The 15225-nt window shown below is 38.3% G+C and overlaps 1 protein-coding gene across 1 annotated transcript in view; it reads right to left on the bottom strand.

The window, feature by feature from the left end:
• iqgap1 (IQ motif containing GTPase activating protein 1) overlaps positions 1-15225 on the bottom strand; it is a 56489-nt gene that overhangs the window by 25644 nt on the left and 15620 nt on the right. Inside the window, exons 3-8 of the mRNA XM_067437431.1 lie at positions 4299-4455; positions 4133-4210; positions 3886-3962; positions 2411-2478; positions 1878-1991; positions 1513-1691 (exon numbers count right to left, since the gene is read on the bottom strand). Coding sequence (XP_067293532.1) covers positions 1513-1691; positions 1878-1991; positions 2411-2478; positions 3886-3962; positions 4133-4210; positions 4299-4455 — 673 coding nt within the window. The remainder of the gene's footprint in view (positions 1-1512; positions 1692-1877; positions 1992-2410; positions 2479-3885; positions 3963-4132; positions 4211-4298; positions 4456-15225) is intronic.

The following is a 15225-nucleotide window of genomic DNA, read 5'->3' as shown; positions in this document are numbered from 1 at the left end:
ATCTTTATCTTCATACTATGACACAATGGTAGGATATATATATGTATTTTATATTGCACAAGAGGCGTGATAAAGGAGCATTATTCGAATGACTCTGTACGCAATTGTATAGTCCTTCAATATATCAGACCACAAGAGGCGTGATCAATGGGCAATGACCCATCGTTTCTCTATCTGTCATCATGTTAAACCCGCCCATAGCGTGCCATGTGGATAAGCTTGTCTGTAATTAGTTCCCGCAAAAGGGTAACAGAAGCAGTAGAAATGAACGGGTTTCCAGACTGAGTTGCAGGCGAAATCAAATCGCAGGCAGATCAGCCTGGTTTTACCCGGTCTAGTTGATGGAAATTTGCATCACACAAATAGCACTCTAACGCTCACAGTTAATTCCAGTACACAATCTGACATAGGAGTGATGATAAATTGTACATATTTATTTGACTTGGACTATTCTTATTTATATATCCTTTTATTGAATAAAATGCAAGCATGTTTACAGCAGTCTGGTGTCCAGTGGTCTTGTCGCAAAACTTTGTAATCATGAGGGGTGCATGCCAATGCTGCCTAAATTTGGAGTTTATCCAAGATAATGGAGAAATTGAGAGAAATCTTGATTATAAATATCCCTGTATTTTATATATATTTTGATTTAATAAGTATATAAGTATGCACCCTACCATTTAGAATAACCTTCACATCACACTTCTGACTAGGGATGCTCATAATTAACCGGCTAACAGTTAGCTGACATTAGGGCTGTGATGGTGGCATTTTTTTTTTACCATCACAGTGGTCTAGGACTATGCCGGTAAACGTGACAACCAAATCCTAAATCTTAATTTACGTCTCTCACAGGGGATTAAGTAAATGTAAATTACATATATGAAGATTTGGGAAAATAAAAGAGAGATTCCATGTCCAGTAGTATAAAATAGAGTAAGCCTATTGTTAAATTGGGTGACCAGATTGCAAGACGCAAAGCTTAAATTTGGCTCATCTCACAAAATCTACCTCTCTCGTTCGGCATGAATGTTATGTTTCCATGGCTGCGAGGTAACATTTAATTGCGAACCTATTATTTATTTTGTAAATACAATGTTGCGCTTCACTTGTGTCATAATATTCCTGGAAAAAAGCATTCACATGCAAAAAAACCAACTGTTTGGCCGACCACCACCGGTGCTACTCGGCCACTGCGGTTCACCGGCACAGCCCTAGACCACCGCAGTTGTAAAGAACTGCCACCGTCACAGCCCAAGCTTACATTAAGAATTTCGAACCGCTCTCATTTGGCATGAATCCAGAGGTTTCCATATTCGGATGCTAAACTATTATTTATTATGTAAACTGGGCTTTGTACTTCACTCGCGTTCTAATATCGCGTTTTAGCGGAAGCAACTTGAAATACTCCATTTATGGTCACACAGATAGTGTCTGCATATATTAAAATACAACCTTAGTTACCCAACTATTACAAATCTTTTAATAGGAACTGTAGAGTGCAGTTCGTACTCTCTTTCTGGAGTTGGCCACTTTCTCAGCCTTGGCCTGGAACAAGGTGTCCTGGTAGTGTTGGGCAGCACTTTCATCCAGCTGCAGTAACATGGCGTTTGGGTTTCTCATGGCAGCTAGTGTGCCCTCAGGGACTCCATGGTCAATGGCGTCATTGATGGCGATCACAGCAGCGTGCACTGAATCATTGCAACAGAAGATAATGCAGTTCTTTTGGGCTCAAATCAGTGTAAAACAGATCGTAATTACTGTGCTGTTAAACTCTTGGCTGTACAAGTTAAGTCTAGTTGTTTATGTTTACAAGGGAAGGAGTTGTGCCAAAGAGCCAAGAGGAATTTGACTTTAAAAGCAGAAACAATACTCACAGGCTGCTTCATCCACTGACAGCTCGTTGGCCAAAATACCGCCAATTTTGCTGAATGCTGGCATTTGAATATTGTATTTCTCCAATTCAATCTTCATGTTGTTAATTTCCTCCTCTGAAAAGACAACAAAAAAAACTCAGCACACAAATAACAAAAAAATGTATTATTTGTGTCAGTGGATAGTATTCAGTTTGTTTTCATTATTTTATACATAAATATGTGTCTGGCCAGCTCAGGATAAATATTGCGATGTCATGCTTTAATAAGCATGGTAACCTTTTGGAAGGTAATCTTGGCTGTGCATTTTTCCTCGCTTTAATGTGATTGGCTGGACATTGTTCTCAGTAGGTCTGGTAAATAATGTTTTCCATCCATGGACTTGGCAGGCAGTTCAGGCCAGCCAAAATGGCAGGAAATGCTCATACAATTGATAATGATTTTCACATTGACCACAGCTCCCAGGAACAGGGGCTTTTCCAGCTGTTATTATATAAACTCAAGCGTTTGTTTAATACCACAGCAAACTGACTCACCTGTAAAGGCAACCTTGCCATACAGGTCTGTAATCTGGGGCGCAAGGCCAAGTTTAAACAGGTAGAGGCTATAGAGAAAACAGAAAGAGACCATGAGAAACGAATTTCCCAGAGGAGAGCTATCCTATTCCACAGGTGTGTGCGGGAAAATGCACTACTGGAAAGAGAGTCAGATGTTATCTGCATTGACTTTCAAGTTTAACCCACATCCCTTTATCAACAATCGCTACAAAGACCCTCAAATAGATTCAGTACCCCTCACCCCACACCAGGCATCCGCCAAATTCTCGCCCCCTGAATGCTGTTATTTCCTGTTTCTGTAGACCAGATTTATGGCCTTTGGGCCCAGTGTCAATTCTGCATTGAGCAGGAATGCGAGCGTTACAAATGGCAGGATTCTCTAGCCTCATGTTAAGTGCCTCAGCAGAAACCAGAGCAGGTTTCCGCATTAATTCTGACTCATTAATTTCAAGATGAGAATGTGTAGATGCAGATCAAATCTACACTGCGTCATTCCCTTGCACTTCTATGCACAATTAGCATAATTAACATAATTTAACAAAAAAGTTCAGGTGTAAATATGCATAGGTATTTATCTGTAGGTAGTAGGTCTGCAATAAAAATAAACTCAGTATGGGTAACAGTATTAAATTAAACACATAAAATTACTAAATAAAAAGGTAACACTAAGGTCTCATTTGTTAACATTAGTCAATGTATTAACTAACACAAACAATGAGCAACACACGTATTAAAGTATTTATTCATCTTTTTTAATGTTAGATAATAAAAATCCTGCTTTAACATGCAACAAATACAACTTTTGATTTTAATAATGTATTAGTAAATGTTGAAATTAATATTAAGTAAGATTAATAAATGCTGCAGAACTGTTCGTTCTTAGTTCACGTTGACTAAAGTAGTTCAATAATGTTAACAAATGAAACCTTATTGTAAAGTGTTACCAATAAAATAACACTCAATACAACTAATAACACTAAAAATGATTTTGTTCTGAAGTGAATTAGTTCATTGGAAGGAGTTTTGGTTTCTTGCAACCGTCGCCTTTGGCTTTTGGCTTGCTTAGTTGGGGACACTTAAATTTAAACTATAGTACCCATCTGCCTGCATTGACACTATAAGATAATTTAAATTAGCTGGATAACATCATGTTTTCTCCAGAACGGCTGTACAGCAGAATCAAATTCTGTTGCATTTTTTTCCCGTTAACACTGTGAAGCTGCTTTGAAACAACTGGACTTGTAAAAAGCGCTTTATAAGGGTGACTTGGCTTTACATTTACATGAAACCCTTAATGTACTAGTTCACTAACATGATTTATAATATACAAGTAAATCCTCATTTGAACAGGAAGTGTGAGAATGAACAGACTAACTAAATAATTCACAAAACAGAAATTTTTATAGTATTTTTTCCCAACAAGACGTGTGAATGAGCCCATGGCGACCAAGTACCTGAGAGCATGTATGCAATAGATGCAGCGGGGCATGTTCTTCCTGTCGTAGATGTCTGTTGTCTCAGGATAGAAAATCTGTCAGGGAGAAACACGTACATGTACTTTGATGAGATTGAATGCAGCATTGTTTCCAAACATGGGAAAGGAGATCTGAGGCAAGCTCTGTCATGTCAGCAACTCAAAGGTGAAGAAATAATCTAATGAAAGAACAATGCAGACTCATGTTCACCACCTACACTACTCACCTTAGGAAGGCCCTTATCTGTCATTGCATTCAGCCATTGGATAATATTGTCTGTGTGTCTGAAATGGAGCCCAGTGGCCTACAAATGGGACAAAAAAGCAACAAGTGAAGCCAAACCTTCTGCTTTTTCCATGTTAGTGCTTGTGAAAATGGTTTTAAAGTCTTACCTTGTAACGTGTTTGTTCGCGGTCATAGATCCTTTTGATAGAGACCACAGTGGGAGCGAAGAAGTTTCCCAGCTTGGCCAGATACACGCCGTTCCTCAGGCCCTCCTCCAGCTCGGTGGTTGGAGGAAGATCCTCATTTAAACACGCTTCAATCCATCTGAAACACACACAGAAATGGCGTATTCAGTAAAGGCAATGCACACTTTTATACATGATGCAAGTTACTAAGTTACAACTAGCTAAGCAATCTAAAAGTATGTTATTATAAAAGAGACATGCTATGGAGTCATCATGTTAGGCTGCTTTATTATAGCGCATTTGTACAGCTTGGCAGGGTTTTTAAACACATTTGAATACCTTTATATAGTTAAAGCTCTCGGGACGTACTCAAATACAAAGTCAAATATAAAAGAACAGGTAGAAAAGGTGGCACTCATGCTATGAAAATAAGCACATTAAAGCACGCCCTGTTCTCTTTTTCATTTGTAACGAGGCTTTATTACAAGAGGGTTTTGTCCAAAGACCAAGGAAATACCACATACCAACTGGTTACATCACGTGAATCACATTGACAACATTCTCCTGTACATTTCAATCTGCTGAAGCGAAACACAAAAACATTCCAAGGAGGGCAAGAAATCTTTCAAAACAGAAACAACACAACCTGACAACATACTTCAAATATTGAACACCTGGAACAGATGTTAAACATAAAAACCTGGAACTGAGATGAAGACCAATATGTATTCCTCTGTTCAGGTCTAATACTTGCGGTTAAGATAGATGACGTAACAACAGATGATGATGCAAAGTTCCCATGGAATTTACATAATGCTAGTTGTCTGCTTTGCAAAGGCTAATTTTGTTTGTTCTAGAAAAGCAGCAGACTCAATGAGCCCGTTTCTTAAAGGTGCCCTAGAATGAAAAATTGAATTAACCTTGCCATAGTGAAATAATAAGAGTTCAGTACATGGACATCACATACTGTGAGTCTCAAACACCACTGCCTCCTACTTCTTATGTAAATAAGAACACCACAGAAAAATAAGAAACACCACAGAAAAATAAGAAAAATATCAACATAATGCCAACCGTGACACAAGCGTTGGGGATCATTTATATGTACGCCCCCAACATTTGCATCTGTCCAAACATGTGCATTGTCAGGCGGAACTGACGGAGCCGAATCATCGGGACTGCAGGTAAACAAGGATAGAAAAACAGCAGCTCTGGACACACGTCATGTTCCAGGCTGTGCAGGGGATGTGAGGACCCTTCACACAGATAAAAAAGGTCAACAGTCGGATACCACAACAATTTAATTCAAGATGGTTTGTTTGTTCGGCCCATTTCAAGCAAGCTTCGCTCAGCGTCTTAAACTGAAGAAAGTGGCAATTACAACTATATTCATGCAAGCAGTAAGTAGCAATTTTATCCATTATTGACGGTTTAAACAAATTCTGATTAAATTGAAAGTTTCTTAGAGACAGCGTTGTCTAGATAACGCAAGATACTAGTACAGTAACAATAGGAAACACCAAGTACCATACAAAACTAAAGTGTGTCTAATGACAAAGGGTAATATTATTTTGTATTACAAAATACAACCGTAGATACTTTGCTTAGATCGTTCACTCGATCCTTCTAGCAAACTTCACCTTTTCCACCATATAAGTTAAAACGACAGTCATTTGACAAGGCTATTCATTTTGTAAAAATATATCTATTTATATTTTTGAGAACGTATGATGTGTTTGCATGCTTGTATTTCAGTCAGAGTACATTACAGTCACAGTCACTGCGTAGCCTACATTGTGACTAACGTTATATAAACATGTAATATCGTTAACAAAAAGACAATGATATTGAGACTTAGAGTCTAAAATCACTGGTTTGGGTTTGGAAAAGAAGAGCGTTCATGCAGTTGCCATATTTCAGTCATTAAATCCCCCAAACAGAGCTTTTCTGTGAAAAGAACTCGTATACTTTCCGGTGTTTTACCTAAACATGTACAATCTGGCAACCATATGCACGCGAGCTCTCTCTCGCGCGCGGATGATTTGAAAACACCAATACCGTATTTTCCGGACTATAAGTCACACTTTTTTTTCATAGTTTGGCTGGTCCTGCGACTTATAGTCAGGTGCGACTTGTATATCAAATTTAATTCATACTGACTGACAAGAATAAACATATAGCCGCGAGAGGGCGCTCTATGCTGCTCCTGTAACCTACCCCCCAAAAATAAATAACTTAAAACAGAAAAAAAAAAAGCTCAACTGAAATATTAACATAAAGACAACAACTTAGAAAGACTGAACACAAACAAAATGCCCCCATAAAGAAAATCTTATTCTGCAAAATACAAACTGCATGTAGTAAAATATGCTGCTGAGACCGATTTACACAGCGTTTGTCTTGCGCGGCTGAGTTCAACCGTCTGTGGACTCGTTCCTTCAGCTCTGGCCATCTTGCTTTCAGTCCGCAAGTAGCTTTCTTCTTTTTCTTCATTACAGTTAAAGTACCCTTTGCTTTTCGCCAGTCCCTTACAAGTTTATCACTCACTTCAAACTTTCTTTCTTCTGCTCGGTTATTTACAGCGAGCGGGCACGAGTGAGTGCACGCGAACGGGTGCTCGCATGCGCGCGCGGCTCCCGCTCTGCCTTAATGCGACTTATATATGTTTTTTTCCTCTTCATGGCGCATTTTTGACTGATGCGACTTATACTCCGGAGCGACTTATAGTCCGTAAAATACGGTAGGCTGTATTTTATCAATCTCCATTTGAGATGTTCTGCTTAAAGTGTCATTCAGACGGTCTGTGTTTTGCTAGGACGGTCAGACTCACAAGCCGCTTTACTTAACAACTGAACTGCTGTGAGCTGCTGAAATAAGCCAATCAAAGCAGAGCTCAACATTAATATTCATGAGTCTTCCAAATAAGGCAAAACCAGGGCATTATATCCTAGGGACAATTTATAGTGTTGTAAATGGACCTGTAAAACTGTATCTGGACAATTTTTTCCCTTAAATAAGCCACATACCCTCTATGTAGATTTCAGAGAACAATTTAACATTGTTTCAACTCATTCTAGGGCACCTTTAAAGGCATACTAATTTACTCAAGTGAAAGAAGAACACAAAAGGAGAACTTCTGAAGACAATACAAGCAGAATGTGACTAGGGGACTGTTCAGCCCCAAAAGGGAGAAAAAAAGTATCATAAAAGTAAAGTAATCCATATAACTCATACAATCTCTTCCTTATAAAGCCATGCAATATCCTTGTATGAGGAATTTACTTTGTGCAAAAGAACACTATTATAAAAAGTGCAAAAGAACAATAAACAACTATAGTAAAGAATCAGAACATGTTTAACCAGTATCTGTATATATTTTCCACACTGAAATGATTTAGTCCATATTTAAATGTAAAATGTGCCAGACTGAAAACAACTATAAAAGTATTTTAGCACATGATGATGTCAGATAAACACCATATCATACAAAAATCTGAACGGCTATTTAAAAAATATTAACTAGTGTTTGACTTCCTCCTTTTCACTAACTCGGTGAGTGGGTATAAGAAACAAACCGCTGCACTGCTTTTTGTACAGGGATACATGACGGTACATGTAAAACGGTTAATGAAAAAGAAACTAATGTGCATTAAAAAAAATCTATAATATTTAATATCAAACAATAGGCTATAAAAAGTATTTGCAGTATTATAAAGTGACTATGATGACAACAGGGCTGTTACCACCAAAGACAAGTTCCCACCCAATAAAATGGCCAAAATGTACCCCTTTAAGATCATCACTACTGCTCTGCTACACACTGTGTTGTTAGGATGACAAAATATTTTAAGCTGGTCTGCCACAGCAGTCTAGCATCACTAATCAATGTCAAAATGTTTGAGCTGGCCAACCAAATCACAAAAAGGAAGGCTTTAATAGTGTTTAAGTGTGAATTCCAGCATTCAGTTTAAATGGTGAAAGAGTGCACGCAAGTTGTCAAATATGAATGAACTACATTTTACGGTATAACTGATTGTTTTATCATATAAATGTTAAACACCCCACAGAAATATTCTTTGGCACAAACTGCTTTTTTGCCATTTTGAATTGAAAATACAGGTTATAAGTTACAAAATTAATGTAACTCATAACTGGATTTAACGAGACAAAAATAACAGATCCATAGAATTAAGAATGACTATGTGTGTTTATCTAAAAAAAAAACTATTTTGCAAATAGTTCAAATTGATTACTTTACAATAAATGGGGTCATGAGAAAGTCCATCAAAACACAGGTGAGATATAGGAGTCATACAGGATCATTCTAATGAAAGAAAGAAGGAAAACATTTTCTTTCATTTATTCATTAAAATGTTAATGCTTCAATCAGACTCATTAAGTCAGTCAGCCGCAGCTGTGGTGCTGCCTCTCTCCATCTCAGTCAGTCATCTCACTCTAGCTTTCAAAGGTGGCTTTGGCATGCTGGTGGACATTACAGGTGGCAAAGGAAACCTCCGATAGCCTTCTTTGCAGACAGTTCGTTAATGTACATGGGGTCAAGGAAATCTTTGGGGTCCACATTTGTTCATCAATGCACTGGGGGTCTCCACTGCCTTCTTTCTTTCCTTTCCTGCTTTCCTGCTTGTCATTTAAGGAGCCAACAGAATACATGTCACCCCACTCGTCCCAGCGTTCACAGAAGGCTTCGCTTTTACAGGAGATCTTAGGAAGTGGGCACATCACATCTGACTGGCTCTGACTGTCGACTGTCTCCTTCCAGCCATCATCCCATGTACTCCAGTCAACATCCTCATCCCAAACTTCATCAGGCATGGAATCTCCCCAGTCAAACACTTCATCCCACTTGTTCCATGACATCCAGTGCTCATCGTTGGCCCATGAGACGGAGGACTCTAAAATGCTTTCCATTTCTAGCTTTAAAACTTCATAAAGCAGTGTTTGCACTGAATGTTCTCAATTTCAACATCATACTGGATGTGACATCAGCAACTGTGACATCACTTCAAGAAAAGTTCCATTTCAAAGAGTCATGTTGAAAACGTTCTTGTGTACAAATTCAAGGAATTACATTACAGACATTCTGGTTTATGGATTGATTTGTAATCATGTTAATAGGACAAAATTGGTAGGTCTCAGCAGGCTCCCTTGTTTCAGTGTGTGCGTGTACATACACATACATACATACATACATACACACACACACACACATTATTTTTTTATTTGAATTGAAATGTAGTTTAATCTCTAGCAGACACATATGAGATTGTTAGCCTACATAAAAATACCATTTTTATTAAGTGTAATTTCATGTAAATTGTATTATTGCATAAGCATCCTGTATTAAGCCATAGCAGCACAAAGGAGTTTTCATTAAAAATATATATATTTCACTAAATCCTACTAAAAACAATACATAATCTTAAATGTTGTGGAAGTTACTTGGTGGCTGGGCTGTTAGCCCACATAGAGGACAACAAGTCTCCCCCGATAATTAGAAATGGCCAAACTGCTGGCCCGCCTCAGCAGAATAACGGCGTTCGTCAATATCAAAATAATTGTGATGGCCAATCAAATCATGGAACGGCCTGAGGTAACAATAAAGGACATGTTCATCATTGCATGCAAACTCAAACTACAGACAGCTCTCTCTCTCTATTTTGTGTAGATCACTTGCATATGAGACAACATGCAATTTCATTAAATTAAACCTTTCGTTTGCCAGTGATTAACTTAGAGTGAAGAGAAGCTGATTCGATTTGGAATATATATTAACATTTATATCATGACAAATGTTTACAACAAAGAAATTTAAAGGCCAATGGCGATTCTATTGCCACATGTGTATTTCTGTGAGCTTTTCCACGAAAGTGAAAGCAGGTATCATAATCGCACTGCATGAACTGCAGCAACTGAAAGGCTCTCTAACTGATCTGTCAATGCCCACACAGGACACACATTCATAACAGCGGCACAACAACCTTCCTTTCATTCCCTCTCTCGTCCGAAAACCTGCAATGGTTCTTTATGAGGGAGATGCCTGCACTCTCGCACACACACACACGGACACACACATACAAGACACACCCAAATCAATGCTTTAAATGCGGCCAGAGAATGAAAAAAAATATTATGAAAAATATAATAATAATAATTCTATCATCAACAGATATTAAACTCTTCATGAATTAAATGTACAATGTGGAAACATTCCAAACTTAAGCCAATAACAACAGACAGTAGCTAAGAAAGTGTAACAGTCTCTACATCTACAATGGACTTCCTTTCATAGTGACACAGGAAGACTAAAGCTACCCATAGTTCACAGGTCATTCCAATAGGAAGGGAAGAGATGAGAGCGAGAGTGAGAGTGAGTGAGCTCAGTGTCTCCCAAGGAAGACACACAAAGGCTTACCCTTCCGGTTATATAACTGAAGAGAAATTGAGAAAGATATTTAAAGGGTCATACTGTGAGAACATTGAATCAAATTTTCCTCATACTTTTCTTGATCTTTACAAATTAAAAAGTTTTAACTAGGGCTAGGTCAGGGGTGTCCAATCCCCTGAGAGTTCAGCTCCAACTCCAAATAAACACCTTGACAAGCTAATCAAGATCTTACTAGGCATACTAGAAACTTCCAGCAGGAGTGGTGAGGGAGATTGGAGCTAAACTCTGCAGGACAGCGGCCCTCCAGGACTGATGGTGCGTTCAAGTCATGTCGCACAGATCAGATTTACGAGTTGAACGCGCATGAACGCCGCCACAAAGTCGTAAATACCAGTGGGTAAGTTCGGGATGTCCTTTAAGCCCTGAGCTGTACGAGTTGGGGGCGTGTCAGTGAGAAACATGACAGAGTCATCTGTAGTTGAATATAACTGTAGTTGGTATTTAGCAGTGACACTGTCAGGCTTTGTTATTTACAACAAAGTAAGCTATCATTGTAATAAAACAATTAGCCTAATATATAAACATACCATTTACAGTGGCTTCATAGATTAATTAAAACCATAAAAGATTAAAACTCATCTGATGTGCATTCTTTGTTCTTCATTTTCTATTTCTATATTTTTGTGATGACATTAAAAGTTAAGCTCATAAAGAGAGTAAGTCAAATGAATTTTCCTTTTTGTAAATATGATTTAAATACTTTTATGTTCACTTAGTGAACAGCAGAAAATGTTTACTATATCTAAATTAATATTTTTTTAATTGTTGATTTTGCAGCAAACAATGTGTACTTTGTAACATTTATCTGTTCTATGTTTTCATTTTTCACGAGCAAATGAAAAATATTGATATAATGCATTTCTCAGTTAGAAGTATGAAATATTGCTGTGACTCTAAGAACAGAAATCTTCCTTTCCAGTTCCGTTCAAGTCAGAAAATTCACACATTTTCATAACAACAACACTGATTATTCATTTCTGTACCTGAAACTACTGTTAGACCAAGTTTTTAGACCAAAGCACTTTTTATTTTATTTGTATATTTTGCTCCATTGTATTTATTTGTGTTATTGCTTGTAGTTTGATTATTTGTTCTTATTTTCTTTTATTATTATTATTTGACAGTAGTCCATTTTCCTAAACCTAGTGCATACCAAACGTTACCGAAACGGTGACCCTAAAACAGTGATACAAACAGAGAAATTTCAACCGTTACACCCTTATTAAAGGATGGGGCAAAACTACTGTATATTGAATAAGACACATATGTAATCCATCAGTAAGCCCTGTTCCACATTCATGTCATACGAGAAGAGGGCATTATATAGGAGTCTTAGATGCATCATGGGAAAATTAACAATAACAATAGGGTTTCAGCCTTTCAGGCTTGAACCCCTAAAAAACATCACGTTCAATTCTAATAGAGCGGAATGTCAGAAACGGTATGGTTTTGGTTATAATAAAGAAAATCTTCTTAATAAACATAAGTGGAGAAAAAATTATGACATGATCATCTCATTTTTGTCATCAGTAAGCATCATTTTGACTGCAACTCAACTGCGCTTTTTTTCTTTCTTTTTTTTCTGTTTCTTTTTTTTTTACCCGTTTGGTTCTAGAGCCACCTCGCAGCTGCAGACCACAAACAGTCACTTCCTCACTCACAAAAAAAACCTTCAAAAGGCAAACTCCTAGACAGTTACTCCACCAATCAAAGCACAGCACTGAACAAGGGGGAGGAGCCTTTAGACTTTAGAGAGAGCCCATAACACCACTGCTGCCGAGTTTACACAGGCAGTTACAATTCTGCTCATTAGGTTCCCCTGGAAAATCTGTATGATGTAAAATAAATAAATAATATGATTCAATTATTAATTTATGAAAATCTTGTAATCATTACTTAATTTCATGTTGTTCTAGAAATAAGGCTTTCATTAGACTTTTGTTCATCTTCTAAACAAATTAAGATATTTTTACTGATACCTGAGAGGATGTCCCTCCAAACAAAGTTCAGCTAAACAAAACTTAAAAGATTCAAAAAGCTTATAAAAGGTTATAAAGGCTTTGTAAAAATGGATCCATATGAATCAAGCTGTTTAATCAAAGTCTTGAGAAGCAATAGCTTAGAAATCTAGTCGCACCCTAGCAGCAGCAAATTTAATCTGCCCGCAAGTGTCGTCTAGGAACTCTCAATACCCTTCTGAGCTGTATTCCTCCCAATCTGGACGGGCCAATAACATCATGTATAGAGTCGGCGGGTGGGACCATAATGACGACGGCCGAGTTGCGTTTGAGTGCTTCTAGTAAACACAGAAACTGGCGAACGGGGGTCTTTCGAATCAGCTTTGACTGCGATTCTGGAAGACTTGGAGTTAAGCTTTTCTCTGAGAAAAGAACAAAGAACGGCACTGAAGTCATTCTTAAAAAGGGAAGATGTGTTCGGAGTTTAGCCGACCGGATATGGCGAATGTTTAATCTGTCAGTGAGCTCCGCTTCACCTTCGTTGCTCTGGTTGGTTGTAGCGCTATCCTATCGCGTGCAGAAGGAGTTTGAAAGACAACCGTTTATCCCGCCCCTCGGATTGAGTCCTGTCTATGGTGAGTTTCCAGACCAAACATCTTGATGTGGGTCTGGCTTGTCAGGCTAGAGAAGCAATACAGTCGCTTTAAATCAGGGGTGTCCACTCCTGCTCCTGGAGGGCCAATGTCCTGCTGATTTTAGCTCCAACCCCAATTAAACAAACCTTGTTGTGACCCAATCTCCCCGTTGGATTGCAACCTTGTAGTGGTCGGGGAGCTTGTGTGCCACAGTGACCCCTAGAGCTATAGCAGCGGGAGATTTAGCTCCTGGTAGGGCCAACCAAGCTGGATAGGTCAAAGGGTAGAGGCCAGACAAAGAGCAATCCACTGGTCCTCCAGGTTGGAGTTTTAGCACAGGGCTAACAACGCTGTCTTGTAAAAACAAGCATGTTACGGAAACAGCAACAAAAGGAATCGGCACTAGGCGTGAAGGACTTCCAGGGTTATCGTCCGATGCTAGGATAGATGCCTCTAGAAAAAGCCGAAAGATCAAAAAACTTTAATTTCTAAAAACCAAAAACAATAAAAGCATGGACTCTCAGTCTGTTTAAAAAAAATGCATTTAAATAAGTACCAAAAACAATAAATAAAATGGATTAAAACTGCAACGGATGATTGTGTTTTAGGTGCATATTAGGGGCGGCATGGTTCACAAAACCCACGGTTCGGTTTGTATCACGGTTTTAGGCTCATGGTTTTAGGCTCACGGTTTTCTGTTCTGTACCTTTCTTGTTGTTGTTTTTTCCCTTTTAATCCAGAAATACTTCAGCATATGATATATTAATTATCCACAATTTAGGATACAGTATAAAACATTTTTTATATCATAGCCTAATCATGCACAAACTGAACTTGACCATCTCTGAGGAAAGTGATATTTTGATACATCAAGAGAGAAGACATTGATGAAATGCTTTTCATTTATTTGGCAAAAAAAGGAGAATGTGTATTGCTATCTCTACAGGAACTTATGTGCCTTATCGTGCGATTAATTGATTTATCAACTATCGCGACAGGCCTACCACCAACATAGGGAAGCAGTAGCCATCATTGTGAAAAAAAGGAGTAGAGAAGAGCTTAATAGAGTGGAAGCCTGTCAATAGTAGGCTCATGAAGATTAGGCTGAGGGAGAAGCAAATTAACACAACTATCATTCAGTGCCATGCTCCAACAAATGACAGTGATGACACCAAGAAGGAATAATTCTATGAACAACTGCAGGCTGTACTTGAAACTACATCCAGACATGACATGAGGATAGTGATGGGTGATGGGAAGGGAAGGTTGTGGTGTCATGAATGAGAATGGGGAGAGGTTAGCAGAATTTTGTACCATGCATGACCTCGTCATTGGGGGAAACTTGTTCCAACACAAGGTAATTCATAAGCTAACTTGGTACTCTCCAAATGGAAAGGATTCAAATCAAATAGATCATCTCGTGACAAATGGCACATGGAGACGCTCCTTACTTGATGTTGAGGTCAAACGAGGTCTAGTCACCTAGTCACAGTTGTACTGAGAATAAAGCTTAGGAAAAACGGAAGCAGAAAGACAGCCTGAAAGCAATTCGATGTCGGAAAGCTACATGACACTAAGGTCAGAGGTTATTTTGTGATACAACTAAAGAATGGATATCAGGCATTAGCAGATATGTTAGATCATACAGAGCCAAAATCAGATGATATCAACACTATGTGGGAACAGATCAAAACAGTCAAATACTGAAGCCTGTCTTGGATACAAGCACAAGGAAAAGAAGGAATGGTTAAGTGAAGACACATGGCAAGCTGTAGAAAATAGAAGGGCCTTAAAGAAGAAAGTAAATGAGAAAGTCTGAACGGCTTAAAGAAAAATACAGGAAACAGTAC

Source organism: Pseudorasbora parva, chromosome 1 (genome assembly GCF_024679245.1).
Source record: "Pseudorasbora parva isolate DD20220531a chromosome 1, ASM2467924v1, whole genome shotgun sequence".
Taxonomy (NCBI): domain Eukaryota; kingdom Metazoa; phylum Chordata; class Actinopteri; order Cypriniformes; family Gobionidae; genus Pseudorasbora; species Pseudorasbora parva.
Note: the sequence above shows the minus strand (reverse complement) of the source record. Positions and strands in the feature narration are given on the sequence as shown.